The 24,196-nt window shown below is 44.8% G+C and overlaps 1 protein-coding gene across 1 annotated transcript; it reads right to left on the bottom strand.

Annotated features, from left to right (window-relative positions):
- Nucleotides 1-1,219: 1,219 nt before the first annotated feature.
- On the bottom strand, nt 1,220-2,194 carry CBY2 (chibby family member 2). The gene has a single exon (XM_075139858.1). The coding sequence runs from the start codon at nt 2,192-2,194 to the stop codon at nt 1,220-1,222; it is 975 nt and encodes a 324-aa protein (XP_074995959.1).
- Nucleotides 2,195-24,196: the final 22,002 nt, after the last annotated feature.

Here is a 24,196-nt window from a genome sequence, read left to right as displayed (position 1 = left end):
CAATGGTTTGGCCGACAGGGACCCACGGTGTGATGAAGCAGAGCTGGTGAGGGTATCGAGGCTTAGCCTCGCAGCATGCTTATCCCAGCCCAGTCCTCAGCATGTGACAGTAAGTTACTGCAGTACATGTGGTCCTGCTTTCAAGACTCCAAGTCCAATGGAAGATTTCAGAAGGACAGCTCAGACTCACAAACCGCCCAGGGGCTTCTGCTGCACAAGGACAGGGCATTGCCCTTTCCCTTGCCCTGTGATACCACTAGAAATATCAGTGCTCCTCCAGGCTAGGGAGCTGTTAGCTCCATAACTACACATAATTGTTTGCAGACAAAAATACATTTAATTCCTGGCTGCAAAGAAGAGCTGGTCCAAAAAGACCACCAAAGTCTACAGGAATTTTCTTTTAGCAGTGAGCTATAAATAAGACACTAAGCAGTCTTTCCTATACACGCTGCATCCTAAAAGTGCCGTTTATCAGCAAATAATAATCTCACTTGAAATCAGTAGGATTATTCAAGTGTACCAAAACAAGGCAATTTGAGAAGAATTAAGCCTAATTAAGGTACAAAACAATGAAGGTAATTTACAAATAACCAAGGTGAAGGGGACGTGCTGTTCTGGTGGGAGATGTTTGCTTTATGGTTCTGTTATACTCTGAGGCAAGAGGTGGATTCTCTTCTGAGGAAGAGCTTTAAGCAAGGGAAGGAGACAACAATTTAAGTGGAAGTGTGGGACTGGGAAAAGGAAACAGCAAGAATGTATATAAATGGCACATTTGTCTTTCATGGGCCTGTCTCACCTGGGAGGCTACATTTTCCATGATCCACTGCTTACCCTGTATGAGAGAGGGAAGGCTGGTTCATGGCAGGAGACACAGTTCAGCCACTGAACTTGGCCAGCCATAAGAAAGAGAGGGACCACCAGGGATCCAAATTCAGCTCACAGTTGGGATCCCCATTTTCAGGAAGTGCCCATTCCTCTGAAAATATGGCCAACATAAGGTACCTCAAATTAAGTGTGAAAAGCATGAATTAGCTTTTGAAAATCTAGGCCTTATTATCAGAAGCTTTGAAAAAAAATACATCTAAATAATGTAAGAAAGTTTCAGAATAACACAATGTTCCCCAGGCATCTTCAGGCTTTATTGGGATTTTATTAGGTTCCCTGAAACAAGGAGAGAAGCTTTCCAGGAAATTGAACTAGCAGGTCTTAGCACCAAGCTTCATATCTCTCCAGGCTGATGCTCCGTTCCCAGATTCTGTCCTGCTTCTTCATACATTGGGGAAGTGATGGCAATGAGCTCCTTTTCCAACATTTCCATTTGAGCCGTAATGTCTGACACAGTGTTTTTCACAGCATTCAGATGTAGCTTCAATTTATTGTAATCTTCCTGGAAGAATCTGTTCACATCGTAGAGAATGTGATAGCCCTGTTTCTCCCCAAGGAGATGGTTCACTTTCAGGAAGACGTGGAGGATTTTGTATAAGTTCTGGAGAGCCTTAAGGATTTCATACTCGCCCTGCGTCCTTGGGGCAGACTTGATCTTATTCTGGGTTAGAGTCTCGTTTTCAGCTTCATGTTCCTCCTGTGGGGCTGGGCCAGGGTTATCTTCTTCCACAGCTGTGGAATCAGTGTCCTTCTGAAGATCTGAGCTGGCATCTTTGCTCTCTTCATGGACTGTGATGGCTCTTTGGTCTTTCCAGATGATGGGAACTGTTTTATTCTCCTGCAGGAAATCCTCTAAGACTCTATTCTTTTCCTGGACCGCCTGGAGAGCTTTGTTGCCTGGGCTGACCTGAAAGCCTATATTCCTCTCTTGGAAGAATGGGAATGGCTTATTTTCCTTCTGGAGGCTTTGCTGAATGGCATCAGTGTAAATAACTTGGACAGCTTTGTTCTGTGACTGGAGACACTGTAGAGATTTGTTTTCTTCCCAGAGCATCCTGTTCTCAATCCGGAGGACATGGTTTTCCTCCCAGAGTGCTCTGTTCTCCTCCCACATGCTCCACTCATTCTGTGCCTTCTTGTTAAAGAGTTTCCAGTGGGAAGCAAAGGGTGGCGGGCAGTAGGTCTCATTCACCCATTTACCATCAGTAAGGACAAACATCTCATCCCTCAGTCTCATCCGTGGGGCGATATATTCTATCTCAGGCTCCGTACACTGCATACTCTGGTTCATCAGATCAAAAGCAGACATGGCCTTTCTTTAGTAAATTGAGGAGGACTGTGGGAAAAGACTTCTTCCAGGACTTCTGCAAGAGACCACTGTCCACTGGCACGGAGCAGGTGACACAGCGGGGCTGGAGAAGCTTGACTGGGACTGAAAGAACAGGGAACACAAATGCACAGAATTACTGCCAAAATTCAAGGTCAGAATTAAAGTCCATTGGACAACAGGAACAAGGAAACAAGTCGGTTCCCACAGTCAACTGTGTTGCCCCTTTGACTCTGGAAGGTAAGGAATACAGCAGAAATATAGTTTATAGAGGCTGAGAACATTGGCATTGGTAGATAAAGCAGCCCTATGGCAGCACCACAAGCTTTGGTATAAAAACCCAGACTCGCCTTTTATGTCTCTACCTCATTTTTACAGACATGTTAAGGGGGTAAGATGCAAGAGGATTTTGCACTTCAGAATAGCCCATTCCCAACTGAGTGACAGGCAAACGAATTAAAAATTTTTATGGGGCTGAAATCAACTTTTCAAAAGAAAACATTTTTAAAGGATCACAGTGAAAAACTGGCCTCAAGAGCAGCTTTTGCTTGTTGATGCTCATTAGCCTTTGTTAACAGGATGCCACAAAAATGTGGTGGCAGTTGTGCTTAAAATCCATAGAACTGTGAAGAGGCAGAGCACCGAATGATACAATATGCACAAATAATTAAAACTCCAAACCACAGCCCTGGGACATTGGGACCAGGAGAGCTCTGTTGCTCTTTGCATGTTTTTCTGACAAGTTCCCATCACCATGGTCCAAAAACTGTCACAATCCATAGGTAATTCTCCATCTTTCCTTCTCATTTCTTCCCAGTCACTCTTTTCTTTATATCCTTTGATAGCTCCATTATTTTTCTTGCTTTCTAGCCTTGCAATAGTGATTGCTCATTTCTTTCCTACAGTCTGTCTGCCTCTTTTTCACATCACCAGAAAACCCATCTCTTTAAAATCCATACTGCTGGGCTGTACCTCCAATGCTTCTCATTTCAATCACAGAAATCTCAGACTTATCTGCTCAATACTCTTCCCTCCTTCTCTCTACCCGAAGTGTTGTGGCTTAAATCACCTTCTAATCATAAGTAAACCTGGACAAATGAAGGATTTCAGTCTTTTTGCATGAAAAAAACCCACTGAAAATGTGGTTTGTGCCAAAGAAAATCTTATTTTCTGCAGTGTTTACCAAAATTAAATTTGCATGATTTTCAAGATGAAGTCATTTGAACTGAGGTTGAACTATTTTTTATAACCAGATTGTTGGAATTCTTAGGGTTTCTGTGCAGTGTTTCAAACAGCACAGATGTGCCGTTTTCTAGTTTTTTTAAAAAAAAAGAGGTTGGCTGTCAAATTTCACCCAGGACTACCCCTCTCTCCCCCTGCTGTCTCCCAGCTGCCCTCCTGTCCCTTGTGAAACCCAGTTCTGCCTTTCCATCGGTGAGGAGAGCTTTACCTTCATGAATTTTGCCCCCATGTCTCTGCCCTGAGCATTAGGCATGGGGTGACAACCACACACGAGATCCTCACAACCTGCAGCTCTGCCCTCACATTGTGCACCCCCTGTCCTATTTTCACCCTCTTCTTTCCAAAACCTGCTGCTGCCCCCTTTCTCTGTCATCTCCACCACGCAGCACTGCGTGTCCGGGCTCCTCCAGGTTACTTCTGAGCTGACATCCATAGATCCTTCCTTCACCCCCTTCCCAAGCTTGTCCAAAAGCTCAGAGAATTATTGGTTGCATTTAAAATCCAAAATCCCTTAACGCAGGAGAGGGCAATTACAATATAGGTCTGTTTGGAGTAACACTTGATTTTACTGCAATAGGATCTCCATCTGACTTTCAGGGTTGTCTTCCACATCACCAACTGGTTTATCTCACATCAGACTTGTGTTTTCATAATATCATTCCTCTGTTAAAAGGGATTTCCCCCAAAACTCCCAGTTTTGGAGGTCTTTGTTTCCACTTATGCATGTTCAGAGACATATATCGCTCCCTCCCTTGCACCCTCTCCCCCACAGCCTTTCCAACCCATCCCGTTCCCTTGGGGTGCCAAGTCCCGTTGTTTCCACCAACAGCCCCAAGATGGGGAGGTAAATCAGCCACAGGGGGAACGGACCCCTAAATATCCAGATGAGAAGCAGAAAAATCCAACATCGTAAGCCCAGACCCACCTGCCACTGCCTATCATGGGCAGGCAGCTAGAGTTCTTAAAGTCACTTATATTTAAAGTATTTAGGCGGCATGTTTTCAGGATAAGCAGAAATGTATAATATATACGGCATTGAAGGACATTATCTTGGGGACAATTAAACTTGACAGCGGCTCTGTCAGCTCTTTTGCACTGCAGGGGAGACATCAACCCAGGCTTCAGAGAGACGCTTCAAGTTCTCCCACCTCCCGTATCATTTTCCCCCTATCTCTGAACTAAATAATCCCGGGAAATGCTGGGCAGCTGGGGTGGGCAGGCAGGGCAGCCGGCTGGGGGAAAGATGCACGAAATCGAGCCAGGCTGGGTAATTCGGCAGTGCTAAATTACACCCCGGCTTGTGCTCACCTGCTCGCTGGGGTGGGTGGTCTTCCCTCTTCCTGCACCCCTGCCAAGCGGCCCAGTCTGAGGTCCTGCTGCTGCCGGGATGTCCGGGGGCGGCGGGGGTGCGCAGCGGGGAACAGAGGGGACCAACTGTGATGCAAGCGCGTTGGGGACCTCGCCCCAGAGCCAGCTCCCCCCCCGCTGGGGGCTGAGAACTCCTGCGCACCCTCCTCGCACAACCCTCCTTCCCTGCTGGCCTCCAAGGATTGCCTTTGATTTTTCCCAGCATTGTGTTTTTGGGTTATTTCTCATGGAAATTATCTTTCTGGTAGCTCAGCTCTCATGCCCTTTCTTGATCCCAGGCTTCCTGATCTGCCTTTGATGTTCATAACTGAGAGCAGTTTGGGTGGATTCTTTCTCCAACCCACCCTCTTAAAATAAATTTTGTTTTTATTCTGAATCTTCAAATTATGTTTGTTGCTGAACTGATATTGATACATTCAAAATCACTTCCTTGTATGCACTGTGAGACCTGAAGTTATTTTCCAAGGACAACATGAGTTTGGAGTTTTTCTTTGACTATAAGTTTAAGAGCAGACTATCACTGAACCCTATTAAGAAGAAAATAGAATATGCAGGGCATTCATGCATTGCAAGTTTAGATATTATTTGTAGCAGCTATTCCCACTTCCATGTCTTTACATTTCTAATGATCTCATTCTCTTTCTTATTTGCTACACCTTTCAGATGTGGAAACTTTTTTTTCTAATCGGGGTTCTTGAATAATAAACACAGCAGTTAATTTCCAGTGAAAATTACCAACTTGACATCAGCCTCAAGGTGACTGTTACTGCTTTAGGAAGTTGGAGGTACAGTTCAGCTTTGGTGTTACACAAAGATGATAAACTCAGGTATAAAATTCTTCTCTGTAATTTCTCCCTTGCTTATATTTAATCTTAGACAACAAAAAACATCAGAGGTTACCATGGCAACTCCCCAGGGAGCATTCTCCTTTATTCGAGCTCCAGGATCCTGCACAGGAAAGCAGGAAAATGTCCTCAAAAGAGAAAGGAAAAGATTTTATCATGGGGTGCTTGTGCTTGGCCTGCCATCAGATGGGAATTTAAGGGTGATACCCAGGTGTGCAGCCAGTTTTCAGGAGAGGTGACTGAAATGGCCAGTCTGAACTTCTGAAGAACTGAGGCTGTGGACCACTGAAACAGACCTTTGATGAACATTTTAAAGTCTAAGAGCCGACTGGAAACTGAGTTAATAGAGACAAGTGCAGCATAGGACTGATCAGCAGGCAAAGCCTGCTTAATCCAGAGCTGTTGTGAACTAAGTTAGCAGTGTACCTTTTCTTATGCAATATTTTCCTTAAAGCTGGATAAAATTCTTCTGGCAAGTCATTTATTTGCTGAAAATTATGACTTCAAATACCAATATATTTCGATCAAATTTAGTGAATATCATCAGGTGTGTGTACGCGTACATCAGAACAGCTCACTGCAGAATTTTTTATAGCAGCCACACTGATTTCTGAGCTGGACTCTCAAGAGGACTGAGATGTCATTCACAAGATTACGAAGGCAGAAATAATGCTGAGTGTGTTCCCCTCCCTGCCAAGAGACAAGTAACCCCTGCTCTGTTAGAAGGGTTTGAACTAACTTCCCAGCTGAGTGCTTTGTCCACAGCTTCAGACTACTCAATTTCTCCAGGTGAAGCTGTTTCACGGTACAAAGAATTAAATATTAATCAGAACCAAAGCCATATTCCCCATCCTACCTGCACACCTTACACCAGGCTGTTCGGCTGACCTTGCTGTCCTTCTTCTCTGAGATTATCTGGTTCTGGAAAGGATCCAGTGGGAGAGAGTGTATAATGCCCCACACACTCATATAATATTCTCCAGTTTGGAAACTCAGCTCCATGCTGGGCTGCAGGAGGTCACCATCCAGTGATGGGTTGGAAGCGGAGGGAGAGCGAGGTCTGAACTGCTGCCATGAAGATCTTGCAGAAAGGACCCTGGAGACCCCATCCCAGCCTCCTTCCCATTGGGAATGGTGGCATGGTACCTACAGTAAAATTCAGCCCTTTTCTTCCTTGGCTTTTTGGTTTAGAAGACCTGTTAAAGTGCCTGCAATCAAAATAATCTGGGTTTTTTTTTAGTAAAAGCATAATGCTTCTTTGATTTTAGAGCATCTTCTCCCTTTTTCTCTTTTTATAAGTGTGTTATATTCACAAATCTTTATTCAATAAAATCAAAGGCATCCACTGCCACTTTCTACCACCCCAAACACATTTGTGCTTCTGAAACGCCAGCCTCTGTTCATGTCAGCGCAGGCTGGTCTCACCGCACACTCACCCAAAATCCATTAAGCCTGGATGCGAATCCCACTGAGTCACTAAAAAGATTCTTGCATATTGGAGTGATCTTAAATCATCTCCTGACCTCACTAACTGGAAAGGGAGTAAAAATGATGTTTTCTCAGTTTTTGAGGCAGTGAAGCGTCTGGAGGGAGAGATGGTGATACCTCAGCATTGTATTCTGCCCAGGAAGAGATGAGTGCACTTGGTCAGTGGTGTAAAAATCAGTAATGAAAACCTCCAGAGCAGGTTTTTTTCAGACAGATAAATGGCTTGAGGGACACACTGATGTCACCATCTATTCGGGCTAATTGTCCTTCCAGGCACAACACCACAGTGCTGCTGCCAATGTGCCTTGGTGTAACCCTCACGCGTATAATGCTGTGCAAAACATCAAACTCTGAATACTCATGTCAACACTGGCCAGGGTGGTTGGGTCAGCTGAGAGCTGAAACGAGAGGTGGAAATAACTGCTTTTATACCTTGCCTCTGGTCCTAATTTCATTTTAGACATTGGGCAAGTCATCTGTTCCCATACCCCCATTTCCTCAGGTTCTCAGTGAGTTTGGGATACTGACTTTCTGATGCAAGCTGTCAAGAGAAATTAATTTATACTTGTAAAGTGCTTTGAACACGAAGAGCACTACAGTAAAGAAACCCTACGCACCACTTTTATTTATCCCCACGATTATAATACACACATTGTTTACAAGCTGAAGCAAAACATTTGGCTTTTGCTAGTAAGTGACATCTTACAGAGATGTCAGGCTTTCTGTTGTTCCATCTTAGACCTCCTTCCCACCTGGCTTTCATTCTATTTCAGCTATGAGTATTTTAAAAAATATATCAAAACCATGTGCAGTCTCCTGGTCAACTCTAAGCCATTTTCTGTCAGCGCTATTCCTTTGTGCTGTGTCTCTGTGATATACTGGTTGTGAGCTTTACCAACAAAATACTCGCAGCCCAATTACTGTATCACTCTCCTACTTCTGTCTGACCAAACTTTACAGCACAGTCTGTGTTGCTGAAAAAGCCCATTAGTTGTTTATTGTTGAGTAAGTACTAGCAGCAATAGTCATAGGCGTACTTGTTTTTGTTGGCGGGTGGAGGCACACTCGCCGAGGGTGCCGGTGGTGCAGAGCTGACATTGCACCCAAAGGAGCTCTTTGGTCTTCCCCTCCACTGGGACAAATCGGATGGGTACAGTTACCTCAACGTGCCATGTGTGACCGTGGGGTATGCCGCGTGGAGTCCAGGGGCCACTCCGAGAGGCAGGCCTGCCACCAGGCTGTGCCAAACCTGCTGGCCCTCATCTCTGATACCCACAAACCCCAAACAGCAACAGGCAGCAGACTTGAGCCCTTGGTGGCTCATCAGACAAGTGATGCTCCAGCCCTCATTACTGCACTGATTAGGTCTCTGCTGACTGCAGGAGAGGTTAAATGCTTCACTGTCCTGTAGGCACATGTAGACATCTCGAAGTAGGTGTCTACAGTTTGGAGGTGAATCCTCCCTGGTCTGCAGCCTTGACGGACACGGCGTGCCACCTCCTAAAGACGTAGCTGTCTCTCCCTGCACTGACTGCAGAGGAGTCTGCAGTGGTTAACCTCCTCGATCAGGTGGTTAAAGCGGAGCCTCACACCCTAGCAGAGCGCTCCAGCTCGGCTTGGCTGGCACGTGCACCCTGCGAGGGAAGGTGCTGCTGAGCCAACCACTGCTGCGTGGCCTGGGACGCCTAGATGGGGTCAGCTTGGCAGAACTGAAAGACTCGTGTTAAAAATAAGCACCCTCTTCCCAGGGGCAACAAAAAGTCATATGCAAAATCCCTGTCCCTCACGGGCATCAAGCAAGAGACTGCAAAAGGTGTGGGGATGGGGGGAACACTAAGGAACGTCCCATTTCACGTGGAAGGGCAGGAGCTGAGAGTCTCGATGAGTGGAGCAGACTATGAGAGCACAGACTCGAGCTGCGATGTCCTGCAAATAAATGCGAGGTTTGGGAGTCGAGAGGGTTTCAGCTCATTTTGAACGCAGCGGTTCTTCCACGTGACAAGTCTTGCTGCGTGAGAGGAAATGCTGGCGGCTCCATTCCTGATTGACAGGGAGAAAATTGAGGGTTCAGGCTTATTAAACAAACTCTAATGGTGATTTACGGGGTCCTGTACATTTTAATCTAACAAAAAAAAAATTGAAATCATCTAATTAGCAAAGTGTGTAATCCTGTATATTAATTATCTATTAGCCACTTCTTAATTATAATGGAATGCTTATCAAATAACATGTGATGGCCACGTAGCACCAATTTAAGTCATTATCAGACTAGCTCCTGCTTTAATAAGGATCTGTTTAACTGAAATCTAACCATTTCATTTTATTTTAAAAGCTGTAAAGAAAAGGAAGTTAAGATCTTAAAAAATTAGTATCCCATTAGGATTTACTAGACACTATACTATAAACAATGCTAAACGAAGAATCATGAAAGCAACGTAAAAAATCCATTCAGATGCTAACCCAGATGATTAAATGGCAGAGCATGGTGGAAACCTACCGGGGAAGAAAGACGTGTCTCATTTAGAAATACTGGCAAGCTCAGGTATTTCCTGTCTCTTGACTGTTTAACTTTACAGCCTTAATGTTCAATTGACATGTGTTTGTGCATGTGATTGTCTGACATTTTTAAGGAGGTGAACTGAGAAAATTTGATTATATACAACCGCATTGATCTCTACACATGTCACCAGCAGGACTGGTAACATCTTCACAATTTGAATTAAACAGGGTGTATTTGCAATAGAAATAATAACAAGTTATTATTTTATACACAAAGCCATGCGATAGGGAGACATGTATGCCGGAAGGAGATAGCTGTACTGTCAATGATTTTGACATACACATACACATACCTGTGTATGTGCTGACTACCGAGGAACCCGGAGACCCCAAAACTCTAGGTTTGGATCTGTGGGATGGACAGGGTTTCCTAGTAGCTCTTCACTACAGCCCAGCTCCATCAGCTACTCTACACCTCTTCCTTCTTTGTCTTCCCTAGTTACTGCTGGTTTCTTTCTCCTGTTCCTATAGCTCACAAAACAGTGTTGCATCCTAGAGATGCCATTTCCAAAAAGGATGAGTATGTAGGTTCCCACTCTGCTTCCTATGATTTCAGCCTTTTCCCTCCCTGCCTTGTTCATCAACTTCTGCACTTAACTCCATGTACCACCCCTTGCTGCCTCATACTTTTGGCCTGTCTCCCTAAAACTGCATACACCAATACCCATGTTTCATCCTTCAAGAAATTACGAAATGACTTACTTGGCATTGCACCCATGTTCTAATGGGTAAACACTACTGCATACAGCTCTCTCAGTCTTTACAGACATGAAAGATTTGTTCTCCCATTTTGTTATCGTTAGATCTGTGGGGGAAGACTTCTAACAGGGCACAGGACCCATCTGGTAATCTTATTAAAAATCACGTTTGGCTTTCAGAAACACTCACTACCAGGTGGGTTTCTGTAATAGTAGCTTTCTCATCTGAGTTTTGCAAAGAGCTCCACACCAGCTCCAAGGACTGTCCTTCCACAGCATTTTTGCCTCTACAGTTGCACCCAGCCTTTGACTGGGGCTGATGGGTTTGTGCAAAACAAGTACCTTATTAATAATATAAATAGCTTGAAGGGCGTCTGAAGCTTGTTGCTGGACAGTGTAGGTTTGCCAAACTAGATATGCAAAAAGCACAGGAAAAAAAGGGAATATAGACTGATAAGAAAAGTTCAAATGTGGAGCAGTGCTGAAATGAGACCATTTCAAGCTCTGTGGAGCCACTGGTTTATCTTTTCTAGCATGTATCATGCTTTGATGGGCCACGGCACGCTTTGCTTAGAGGAACACAATTTTAACACGTGTTTATCTCAGGGTTTAAATTGCTGCCAGAGCACTTCTTTAGCGGTATGCCAGAAGAAGAGAGGTTTCAGTGATAAAAAAAGAGAATAAACAGTTAGATCCCAGGTACTATTGTTACGCACACCGAGGAACAGTTAAACAAGCAATTGTAGAAATGTTATGCCACCCCCAGGAATGATTTTATGCCAGAGAAACAGCCCTTTTTACCCATTTCCCTCAACTTTTAATCTGCCAAGTCTGTCCTGGGGTGATTGGAGGTTACAGAAGTTACCTGGTCTTATAAAACTACCTGCAAACATCTGTGCAAATTTGGGGTCACTGTCTGTCCAAGTGCTCTGTGGTGGCACTCAAAAAATAACTGGAACCAGACCACACATCCACCAGAGAAATGTGATGAGAAAGAAATAGGTTAAACTGTCTTCATATGTGTCCGTAGGATATCATTAACATTAATGTAGTCATAAAGCAGCACCTGCTGGCTCAGCGCAGCAAATCTTTGCCTACTACCAATTAACTCTTCAAAAAATAATAGAGAACAGTTTTTGCCCTTCTCGCCCCAAGCACAATAACTTGTTTCCTGCTAAGCATTATTAATTATAATGTCCCTGCTGCTTTGCCTTGTTCAAATGAACAGTCCCATCAGTGGCGTAAGCTTCATAGTAAGGTGTCTCTCAGCAGGAGCAAGTACGGAGCTATTGGGCTTTAAAAAATATTGCAATACTTTTTATTACTATTGTTGTTCCTTACTTGGTGTAGCGCTTTCACTCTTAACCATCCAGAAGGAAAAGAAGCACAGATCTCAGTCAAAGCACAGATCTCAGCTAGGTGAAGGGACAAATTCCCTGAAGATGTTCCCATTACTGTAACGTCAACTATTCAGTGAGCAAAGTCTGAGAAAAAGGTGTAAGTGGGGCGAGGCGTGTGATGAGATGGGGAGAGACACCCCTCAAACACAGCTGTAACCTTGTCCTGTGTTGCTAAATGTGAACTGCAGTCGGATTGCTACCACAAGTGATGGGAAGAGTACTGGAGGTGACCCTTCTTCTGGGGCCAAGTGTAAGGTCCTGTGACCATGCAGCTGCCCATTAGCCGTGTGCTAGTAGCTTGCACGTGTCCTTGGTTCCCCTCCAGTGGCCTTTTTACATCAGCTCTTCTCCAATGCACTCAAGCAATGGCAACCACCCCTTGTGCAAGGTTTCTGAAATGGTGGCCCTGGGGTGCAGAACACCATAATATGTATACTGTCCAACATGCTGACTTACGTATACATAAGGTCTGGATCTCTGATTTACAGTGTAAGGGATACTGTCTCTTCTGCAAGGTGTCTCCTGCAACATAAGTCATGTAATGTGACTGAGTTGCCAGCCGTCTCAGACGCCACCAGGCATCACTCCTGGTCTGAGCAGTGCTGGCTGTGCAAGAAGCAAAGCTAAGCCTCTTCTCCCTGGGGAAAAGACAGCTCATCTCTTTCCAACTGTAAGCGGGGATGAGGTGGCAGAAATACACAATGCCCATTAAAATATTTTGCATGGTATTTAACCTGAGCATTGTGGTAGAAACCATAAGCCACCTGGACTTTCTGTACAAGATAAACACACAGTATGTGGCAGTCTGTCCATTAAATGAAACACCGTTTTGCATAATACAAACACTGAGGTTACACATTGTGCTGATGTTACTCTTCCTATCTTACCAAAGTCGCTTTCTGCATAGACAGAGGATCAGGAATATGATTTACTGTTTATATTTGTCAGTGCATTGCAGGTTATCACGGACCAAGTACCGTGGTTCTCCCTGCTGAATGGACAAACACCAAGGACACTGATTTCTGTACTTATAATAGAAAGACAATAACAGGTCAATAGTTCCTGTCTAAAGCCAAGTTGTCATTAGTCTGTAGCTTGTGGAAAGCTGCACAACTGCTCCTCTAATGTGCGCCGGCTTGCATGTTTATTCACAAGTTTGAACTGCATAGAGAAGAACAGTTGCCCTGGCTGCAAAATCTCTGCAAACCCTTTTTTATGAGACATGTCTTTCCTGAGCCATGAAATGCTTCGTATTATTTGCTGCTGTGATTGTCACATCTTCTGTATCTAACAAGGTACCTGGAGATTGTCCTTCTATTTCTAGCGAAGATTTCTACCTGACACTAATAAGACAGTATCCCGACACTGCCTTTTCGAGGCAGAAAGGGGCACTCCAGTGACCTGGGAAGCCTCATCTGAAATGACTGAACCAAAGCCTGTCATAAGCTTACAGACAAGCTACATGTCATCAGCCCGTATCTCCCTCACCTTCCACCCCAATGTTGATTAATTTCTACAGGTCTTATCCCAAGAACTGATGAATGACAGAAAAAAGATATTTCTGTGGCTCTCGGGCCATTTTTTTGCAGTGCATCTTTATCTGCTTTGCCTGATGATCAAAGATACCGTTATCTGCTGTACTTTACAGTCTCATTGACTAGGTTCAGCCTTGCTAACCCCAAGCCTTCAACAATCATAAAACTTGCTAAAAATAAAGACAGTTTAAAAAATAAAAAAAGAGGGATCCTTTTTATTTGACATCTGGATTCTGGATCTTTATAGAGGTCAAATTTCCTTCTCATCCCTGGGAGACAGAAAGTTACTTTCTTTCTAAAGACAGCGGATGCTCTCTTACAAATAATGAGACATCTGCCTAATTATTTGTCTTTGTTTTGTCATATTTACTTTTGCTCTGTGATCTTCTTCCCAGATTGTGCTTCCTTGTTATATAGGGAATAAAAGACCACACTACGAGCACCTACTTCATGAAACTCTGCCTCAGAAGAGAAAAGCAGACAGACAACTAGAGAGCTAGCTACCTCCAGCTCCTCTGGCCAGAGGGATTATTAGCAGCCCTTACAGTCCTATCAGCTCTGTTACCTGCCACTATCTCCATTTCTTTCTCTTTGCACCAGCTTCACCCCACCAAACACTGAGCCCTTAGAAACCATCTCCAACCATCTCCATTTACACCTACATATAACTCTCATATCTTCTTTTGAGGAAGCCCCAGGCAGTACTGTTTAATGGCAAAAATTTGCATGCAATAAATATGTTTGAGCAAATGAGACCAGAAATGCCTTTCCCCATTATTCAAACATGCCATTTCTGATGCACAACTGCCCCTAAAACACAGGCAATACCCGCGTGATGGCTAGGGCTGAGCTGCAGATCCTGGGAGGCCTGCCAAAGAACAGCAGAAAAGTCCCCCTGACATATAGGGGAATGTTAATATCGAGTGAAATTGTGTCCTTCTGCGGGATACCTGTGTTCTTAGGGAGGAAAAATATATAGCACTGGAAGTACAGACACTCACAGAAATATGAAGCAACATTTCTTCCAAATTATGCATATAAAACACTAGTACCCGAGAAGTCACATCACACAACTTTTTTTTTTTCCAAAAGACAGAATCACTGAAAAACATCCTAAGTAAAAAAGGTGGATGTAGTAACAAGAGTTGAACTAAAATGTGGTCTGACCATGAATTTTGTTAAAAAGATACTTGTTTTAAATGCCTTGTCACTTGCATATACATATAAAATAAATTATATAGTGGCTCTTCATAATACTGACATCTTTTTGTAGTGTGTCTGAGAAACCACAGGTACAAGTTCACATACATGTCACTGTGTAAAGTGCTTGTGGTAATCACTTTCATGAGGAAAAATAAGCACTTGCAGGCTCATACCTTTTATGTTGTAACTTCGGTTAATGCCCACATCAATCAGATTGTCAAAGCTGTTTACAGCCCATGCCTGGATATTTCCAGCTTTTGACATGTTATGTCAAGGAGAACCAGAATCCTTGAAACATAATTTTGTCACTCTGTCTCTGCTTACTGCTTTCTTCCCATCTTTGATTTCCCTGGTAAGCTCTTTATATCATTTGCAGCTGCTTCAGAAACCCACAGCCACCAGCTCATTAGCAACATCAAGATCACGTTATTCCTCTTCTGGGAGACTGCCCTGGGTTTCCCACAAAACTTAAAAGGATCAAGATTTTCAATATTTAGGTGGCTTCAACTGCAACATCCTTCTGACTAAGTTGCTCTGTTACTCCTTTGCACATTATGTTAAAGTCTAATTCCTTTCATCCAATTCCAAGAATGTACCATTCTTCTTTCTTCTTCTTCTTCTTAATTTTTTTCCTTTTGTATTTGATACCTCTATGTCTGGCAAGTCATCATTTGCAGATTATGAGTTGTGTCTCCTCTGGGATTTGGCCAAAGTTTAGAACTAGCCTAAGATATAGTAGTCCCAAAAGAGGGTGTGAGAAGGAAGAAGGGTTGGAAGATCTATATTTTCTGTTGTGAAAATTGAACAGTCTGGAATTAGAAATGACCCTCTCCTCTATATTTTTACCCAGATTAAAATCGCAGAGAAATCCACAGTTTTATCTCCATGCATACTATGTGTCACGTAACAGGGACTCTGGAGTCGGGTATTTCAGGCCGTAAGGACACAGTGCTCATTAACCGAGTGAGTACCGGCACAGAAGACTTCTAGGAATATCCACTGAGAAGAGACAAGCCCAGATGTGCCTTACACCATCACCAAATGAGGTTATCTCAGTCTGATGGACTGTCCTTAAGAGACAGGTGCTGGACTTGACAACGAGCCCGTGAGAAATGAATAGGTGCAATTTATTCAACAGACCAAATATCTCACAGAAATGGGCAGGGGGAAGGGAGCAAAATGCAGGGGTGGAGGAGAGGGGTCAAAAGCAGACCAAAACTTGTACAGGCAACTGCAGCATAAAAAAAACAAACCAGCACTACCCTGAGACCTTGGTCATAAAGTTTAATGCCTTGTTATCTTCACGAACCCTTCAGCAACATAGAAAGAAGTGCCTGTTTCCCCTCACTTCACATCTTTACTGTTGGACGCTTTCTTTTCTCTCTCTCTCTCTCCCCCCGTTTTAGTCTAAACAATATATCTGGTTTGAATGCAACTATAAAGCAGACTGTTAGCAGGGATAGAGGTGTGTGCCAACTGGAAACAGCCCCTGTCCCGTCCCTTCCCAAGGTCGTTCCCCCTTAACCACACATGAGGACAACAAGCTTGTGATGCCATGATCAGCCACGAGCATTCACCAAGGGTAGCAAAGGGACAACATGCCCCAGAAACTTGATGGGATGTGCCTGAGTGCAACAGGATCTCAAGCCTTTGAGGTGTTGTCAAACATTGTCTTCCTTCAAGACATCTATTAAACATTGGATTATAGAATGCCCTGATAAGTTTGCATGAAGGGCATTGTGAGCCTGACTGACAGACCGATGGGATAAAGACATCAGGAAAACTTTCAAAGTTTAGTTTTGGCAAAAGCCAAGAAAAACAACAGCAAAGCCTTCCAAATCTTGCTGCAAATAGGCTTTCCCATGGATTTAATGGGGGGAAAACTGTGCAAATTCCAATAGACCCCATTTTAAGTCACATTAGCTATTTGAGATGCTTCATCATTCTCTACACTATATGAACTGCAGACTTTTTATTTCCCAGACTCTACTAATAACAAGCCCTATAATTAGGTATCTGTCCTTTGCAATCAGCACTACAGCTTTCTGTTCATAGGAGAAAAATTGTAGGGCTGGAGAACCACTCAAGAGCGTAGGAAAGAGCTGTCACTGGCGTAGTGTGACTGGTTAATGGTTTCAAAAAAGTTATTAGGAGAGAACAGTTCCTTAATTTCAGTATGTAGCACACTAATAAAAATGCTCTTGTTCATTTGTCTGTCTGATTGAACCTGACTCAAGCTTTGGGTTCTAACTCCTTCTCTCGGCCTGCAGTAGTGAAGTAACACATTTCTTCTGATTTCCTCCTTCCCTGCACCCATGAGGCCTTTGCCTGAATTACTGGCCACAGACTGTTCTTGCTCATTAGTGCTGGTCAAGATTTGCTTTTGAAGTTTGATATAGCAAGGCAATGCAGAAAGACATGCCGGGGTTTCTACCCTGCTGTTTTGACCCGGTTTAGGAGTGAGAATCAGACCAATACCCATGCAGTTTGCCTGTTTCTCTTCTTTGATTTGCAATGAAGAGCCCAGTTGTCGGCAGGCAAGAACCAGGCTGTTATTTGACTATCTTGGAAAGCTTTGAGTAACAGCAGCAGGAGGCTTCAGTATAAAATCTTGGCCCGTTGAAGTCACAACGACATCAAGTGAGTCAGGGAATTTACATCCAAAGGTAGACGCATTTTGCCAGTATTATTACAGCCATTAGAAGCAAAAGAGCAAAAATTAATCCGATTACGTTGCCACCCGTAAGGCAAAAGTCTGCTCGTCACTGCATCGCGCTGTTGAGCCCACAACAACTCCATGAGCCATTCTGGTGGAGTTTTCCTCTGGACCCGCTTTTACGACTGGAGAAGTAAATTTCCCCACCAAGTTGCCTTTGACTACATTTTTAAAATGAATTTCACGCCAGTGCAGCATCCCGTTCTTCACTCCAGCAAAACTGCCTCTGGAGGAAAGAATGACAGCTCTTCTGCCCATCACTTACCCAATAGTCTTTTCATCTCCGAGGTTTCCAAAGCCAGGAGGGTTATTTGCAGAGCCACGCGTATTAAAATTAATGCTAAATCAAAAGGACTGCCTGCCGCGGGGCTTGATTGGATTTGGACAAAGAATGTCGCTTTCTGAAGTCAACCTGCGTGTAGATCATTTTTTTCACCACCTAATCATGATTGTGAGAACGTAAATCATACGAATTACAATGAGCAGGGTTGATGAATGTGCACCACAGGAACTCCAGCTTCAACCCCCTTCGAGGTCATCACTGGAGAAAGTCCTTTCCTAGGGCTGGGTTTCTACTGCCTGGCACATCCACTCCTTAGTCACGCTTTTGTGGGGGAGATGAGAAGGATATCGCCTTTGCTTCTGTTTTGTCTATAACCTGTCTCTCCTTTTGACTGGAAAATGAAGCCTGCTAAGTGTCCTTGCCATAAAGGCTTCCTATAATTTTTTTTCATTCACTTAGAACCGTGCTCTTGATAATTGGATGTAAAGCAAAAAGGAGCAGGAGAGTGAAGTCTGCAAGTGCATGGGAATTCAGTCCTTTCAATATTTATGTTTAGCATTAAATACTTCATGCAAAAATAATGACTTTGACTCCTGAGGCCTTCCCTCTGTTATCTCAAAAACTGTTCATACACATGCTCCGGGATCTCTATGCAAATATAAAAAGGGGATTAAGTTGTATGTGTAGTAAATCCTGCTTTTACATTAAATAGGTAAGAGCTAACGGAGGGCCTTTGCATTAAAAATAGGTCCCTGTTTGCTGAGCAGACTAAAGCATTCTTCCCTCTGGCTGCCCTGCCATATAGGAATCGACTTTTTCCTAGTGAGAAATTTGAGTCAATTATAAAATCTATAGTATATTAGAGGTATGTACTGTACAATACATGATTTTGGTTTAAATTACTGTATATTAGGGAATGCCCCCTGCCTCCACAAAAACACTGTTTGTTTTGCAGAGGGAAGCCAAGCCCCAGCCCCCACCTGACAGCACCATTGCATGAGAAACTTCCACATCTGGGTGCCCTTAGGGAAATTCTGGGGACACAAGGTGAAAATCTAAATCACGGCTGTCCAGGAGAAGGGGTGAGCCCCCGGCCCCAGATATCATGTCTTTGACCATCATCTGGTGATTTTTCCCACCCTTTGCAGCAGGAGCTGGGGGGAGGAAAACTCCTCCGGCACCACCAGACCTCCAGCCGCCAACTTATCAATTGTAACTTCTGGGACCACAGGCAAAGGTCAAACCCACTGACATTGTGGTTCAATTTTTACTGCTGGTCCCACAAAAGAGGAAAACCAGGCTGCAGTGTCGAGCTGAAGGGCACGTAAAGCAGAGGGCTCTGCAGGCAGCCCAGTTGCGTGGCCACTGACCTTGTCACATTTTGTTTTGTTTCACCTATTGTCATTTGTTCCCTTTAAAACAAACAAAAAAAACCCCACCAAGACACCGCCGAGCACAAGGTGAATTCCTCTCTGTGCGTTTTGTAAGGCCATCCCCTGGGCCCACTGCAAGCATGGTTGCTGGCGGGGAAAATATCCCGCAGGGTCTCACGGAAGGGTTCAAAGGAACTGGCTGCAAAGGGTAAAACACAGCTGGGGACAGCAGAGAGGGGGCCACACGCTTCCTGACGACACCGGTACATCTCAAGATGGACTTTAGCAACCGCTCTCTTTAAATCTGGCTTTTCTTTCAAGAAATATCTGAATGAAATGAAGCAGCAGTTTTTTGCCTGAGTCATTGGCCTCTGCAACTTCCCCAGGACCCCAAGACCTTTCAGCTCAGACATTCAGCTGCCAGAATAAGAAGCAACCTTATTTCACCTCTGGATGGGAGGAAAAAAGGCATATATATAAAAGACCTAAAACCCACCAAGCTGGAGAGCCCTTTCTGAGGACAGCATTCATTCCACGCCCCAGCACCAGCAGCCAGACGGGGCGAGGACGATGGTGTGCCGGGGACCATGGGGGCAGCTCATGCCAGACAGGGCTCAGGATGCAGCACACGGCAAAAAAACACCAGCGAGGGAGCCCTCAGGTGGAAACCGTCCAACGTGACTGAGAGGGATGGGTCCAAGTGTGAGAAGCCCAGGCTCTCCTTGTGGAGAAACACACAAGGGCAATTCACCTGCCTCCTCTCAGGGCTTGCCTGGGGCAAGATGCCTCAGGAGCTGGCGGTACCGACCCTTCCCTGCGACAAGCATCCCGCTTCCAGCAAGCCGGGTGGTCCCGACCTCTCCAGATGCAGTCTCACACATCCCGGACCAAGTCCCTGTTCCCTCCATCCCCCAAGCCCTGCGCCAGGCTCCCGCCGCCCTGCCGAAATTTCCAGGGAAGGTTGCAAGCTGGCAGGAGCCCCCATCTCCCTGTCTGCCCCGTTGCTACGGCCCTGGGAACCGTGACACCAGCAGCCGGACAGAACTGGGGGACAATGGGAGAATAAAGGGAAGAGATCCACCAACCCTCAGGGCAATTGGGGACCAAGAGGGTGTCCCAGGCACCTCCCCACCACCGGAGTCTCTGCCTGCCCCTCGAGGAGGGGTCCTCTCCCGCTCTCCTGGATGCTCCTGCCCAGAGAGGTAAGCCTGTCCTGGGATGCCTGTTGGGGGTTTTAAGGAGGGGAAGCTTTTTTGGGCTGTCAGATGATGTTTTACCATTTCCTCTGTGTTTCCTTGTTGCTCCCATTTTTGTTGGTCTCCTCCCCCTTTTTTTCTCTTTCGCCTGGCAGATGAAAACCAAACCCCAACATGAAAAACCCCAGCACCGTAAGGGGGTTTCAGATGGAGGAGGAAGCTGCAGGGTGTCCCGAGGGCTGTCCCCTTCCTCACAGCAGGCAGGGGTGGAAACACAAGGGTGGGTGATGGGAGAGGGGAGAAATACAGAGCCGACCTCCCGCTTCAGCCCCCCAACCCTCTCTGAAGGCAGACTTTGCTGAAATGTAGGAGCAACTGTTGGCCAGACCATACTATAACATAACTTAATTAAAAAAAAAAAAAAAAAAAGAGGAAAAAAAAAAAGAAAAACTTTCTTTCTCCAAAATCTGCTGAGCCGGTCCTGGTGAGAGCTTGAGTCAGTGCCCCCCTCTGCCCTCATCCCAGGGTGCCGGCACAGACCCTGGGGCTGGCAGACCGTACAAATGGCAACCTCTTGCCAAGGTGTCTAGGGATAATATCCAGGCAGGTGGTTTTTAGAGTATTTGGTAGGACTGTGCCTCAGCAGGGTCAATGCAGATAGCATTATCTCTTGGCTTCTTTCTCATTCTCTGTTTTCCCTTCATAAACAATGTTCACATCCATTTATCTCTTTTTCTTTATTTTTTCTAGATTACGCCGTCATAAATTTCTACTTCAGAACTTGTAGTTTTAATAGACAGTTCTGTGAATATATGCATTTTTCCTGAGACTGACCATGACATTTCTATTTCTAGATGCATACTTTAGAGAGCGTAGCATAAAAAAGAGGCTGAGTAGAATAGTGTAAGTATAGTTTATTCCTTCAAGGGAAGGAGGAGACATCAGAGAGCTTCTCAGCTCTTTCTCAGTGCAACTGCCTGTGATTTTTTGATTTATTCTGCTCTAAACCTACAGTAACTAGACACTCAGTATTGCTGGAAATTTACACCACTGCTGTTTCACTGGGTGCATTGTGACTACGACCTTTAGCTCTGTGTTTAGGGGTAATGGATTAGCTATGCATTATTTGCCACCTGTAAGAAATACTGTTGTGATCTCTACTAAAATATTTGGCTTCTGCGAATGGCAGAGGTGCCTGGGCTTCCTTCTTGCACTGCAGGACGTGAAGCAGGAGGGACCCTACTGCTGAAAGACCTTTGCGTGGATGAGAGGATCAGGTCCTGTGTGCCGTAACCAGCACAAAATGTTTCTACCTGCAGTACGCTGCAGTGTTAGAAATCAAAACCGCAGCTGGCAGTAACTTCAGCTGTGTTACCCAGAGCCAAACCCAGTAAATCTCTGGTGGTGCTGTCGGACGAGTCCTTTTCCCTTCCAGAGCAGGGAAAGCTGGCAGCATTAATGGGGGATTTCTGTGCTTTCAGACAATCTAACTTCAGTTTACTTCTTGCCTCTCGTGATGCAAATCTCAGCGCCCACACTAATAACTGTGATTTACGGCTGGAGCCACTTCGTTTTACTGTGTTGTGTAATTGCTATCCTGTTGAAGAGCCAGGCTTTCTGAAGAATATTCATGGACTGTAGCTCCTCAGCTGTATGTAGAGTGTGTGTCCTGTCCGCTCCATGGCCCAGGCAATGGGATCTGCTAAAATCAGGTTTATTTTAAAATCCCAATGGTAGAGGTTGGCAGTTTGATTCTGCATGCTCCTCCTAAGCTGTTTATACCTACGTATTACAAACGCAAAGGAAGAAAAGTTATTTTTCTGATTTACCAGAATAAATGGTTTTAATTCTTAATTTGCGGGTGTTAGTGGCTGCAAGCAGAGGCAGCTGGTTCTCATCCATGCACCTGCAGAAATAGCATGGGCTTTATAACCTTGAGGCTGAGTGAATTCACTGGAGCCTGGATCACCACATATTTGCCATATCCTTCTACATTTCCTGTAAGCCTATTAATGGCCACTGAAGTTACAGAGAGGTAGGCAGCCCCTCAGTTGGAGCCGATGTCACCGCTATGGTGAGATCCAGGCTTTTGGATGCAGCCCTTCAAACTGAAAGACACTGCTGAGACGAGTATTACTGGCTCTGCTGGCCCTTACGGGACTGGTAGGATGTAATAGGCATAAGGGCTGCACAACAGGAGACCACTCCAGAGTCTTCTGTGTGATTTATGGTGACCAATTGCTCTCCAAATGTCTTTGAAAGTGCAAAGTGCAGAAACGGAGTTATTTTAGGAGATTGTTTTCTCTACAAGAGTCGCGGTTATAACTCGGAATTTGGAGATCTAGTCTGGACACAGCTGCAATGGCAGAAACAGGGGAAACATCCAGCTTGCTTTTGATGGGCTTGTTCTGCAATTAAAGCCCATAAATGCTTTTGTGTATATATATAATATTGTATTATATGATATATATAAAAATGTATATAATGTGTATAATAATAATAGTAGTGTGTGTAATGTACACAATATTAGGAAAGTAGTCAACTACTCTCCTTGGACCTGTAAATAGATACATATATACATATATGCATATTTATATGTATTTATACACACATATAGCTGCTGCTTTAGCATTTAAGGAAGTGTAGACTCCCACCAGCCCAACCCACCCTTGGTGGGTGGTATTAAGCTGTAGATCTGGGCATCACAGCACCCACGGTGCCAGCGGGCCCCTCTGCTCTAATAAAACGGGGTGACCGCAGTGACGGGAAAACTTCGCTGGGGGCCTCAGTGCCTCCTGGGCTGTGGGTCTGAAAGCTCCTGAGATCTGATATTGTATTGTAAAGTCCTGCCACAAAGTCACTTCTAAACAAAGTAGAGGCACCATCAGATGCCTTTCATTGCAGTGGACTATAGAGCAGGAGATTATAAATCCTGTAGGATCAAGGAGGCATTGCTTAGAAGGAAAGATTCCCTCTACAAGCACAAATATCTTGAAGATAGCAAAGGAAAGCAGAGACTGACTAAACTCATATTTACATAGTATTCTCTCCAGACCCTCTGTGGTGTGGAAATTCCCCTGCAAAGTCTGTGTATGAAAGTCTCCCTAGCCTTGTGTACATAGCACTCCTCTACCTTTTGGGATATGAGCAGGGAGCTTACGACTGGAGTTAATTTAGTTGACATTTTGCGGTACAGCGCGGAGTTTAATCCTCATTTGATGGCATTGCACTCTCTGCCTTCTGCTGCTGCCTGGGGAGTTACAGCTGTGCAAATAATACCATTTCCCCTGGGGCGGTCCCGCAGGGAAGGTATCATCTCTGACCGTGTGTTTGCAGCACCCAGCGGAGCTGCCTGGGGTACTGGGTCCCACCAGTCACTCTCAGCGAAAGAGCTTGCCGATGTTTTCCTGGCCATCCTTGCACCCAACGGGGGATGACAACCCAAGGGACATGGTCATAGAAATGGTTAATTCAGCTTGATTTTTAATGGAGGATGATGGGAGAGTTCAGAGTAAGGATAACAAGATTTTGATGGCAAAGCTGGCAGCTATGATGGGAATACCCACGTGGGGCCGGGCCACTCGATTCGCTGGACCCACCGATCTCAGGGCAGTGCCCCAGGATGGGGATGGCAGGAGGTCCTGCCAGGACCTCCCATGGACACGTCCAGCCTGGCCGTGGCTGAGAGTGCAGAAATGGGGGGCTGCGAGATGGGACATGACAGCAAGAGCCAAAGAAATATGGGGGTAACAATGCCAGGGAGGCAATTCCACTGTTATTAACACAAACACAGTCATCGCTCTGCCTTTGTCTCCCGATGAATCAGAGGAAATTGCCTCCCAAGCCCTTTGCCTTCCAGCTACTTCAGCTGTGTTTTGTTTCTCTAAGATTCAAATATTCTGACTAGATTTCAGCATATTATTATGAGAACAGAAGAGCTATAGAGAAAGTGAAGCTTCACAGAGGAAATAGCCAATAAATGTTGCTTTGAATTCACTTGCTTTTTATGGCGAGCTCTGATGTCAGGGACAGATATGGCTTTGGAGAAGATGCGTCGCTGTGCTGCAGATGTATTTGT

Source organism: Calonectris borealis, chromosome 1, assembly GCF_964195595.1.
Source record: "Calonectris borealis chromosome 1, bCalBor7.hap1.2, whole genome shotgun sequence".
Classification (NCBI taxonomy): Eukaryota; Metazoa; Chordata; class Aves; order Procellariiformes; family Procellariidae; genus Calonectris; species Calonectris borealis.
The sequence above is the reverse complement of the archived record's forward strand: the minus strand, read 5'-3'. Positions and strand labels throughout refer to the sequence as shown.

Excerpts from the sequence above, each read along its gene's own strand:
- CBY2 (XM_075139858.1), bottom strand. The coding sequence starts at position 2,194 with ATGTCTGCTTTTGATCTGATGAACCAGAGTATGCAGTGTACGGAGCCT.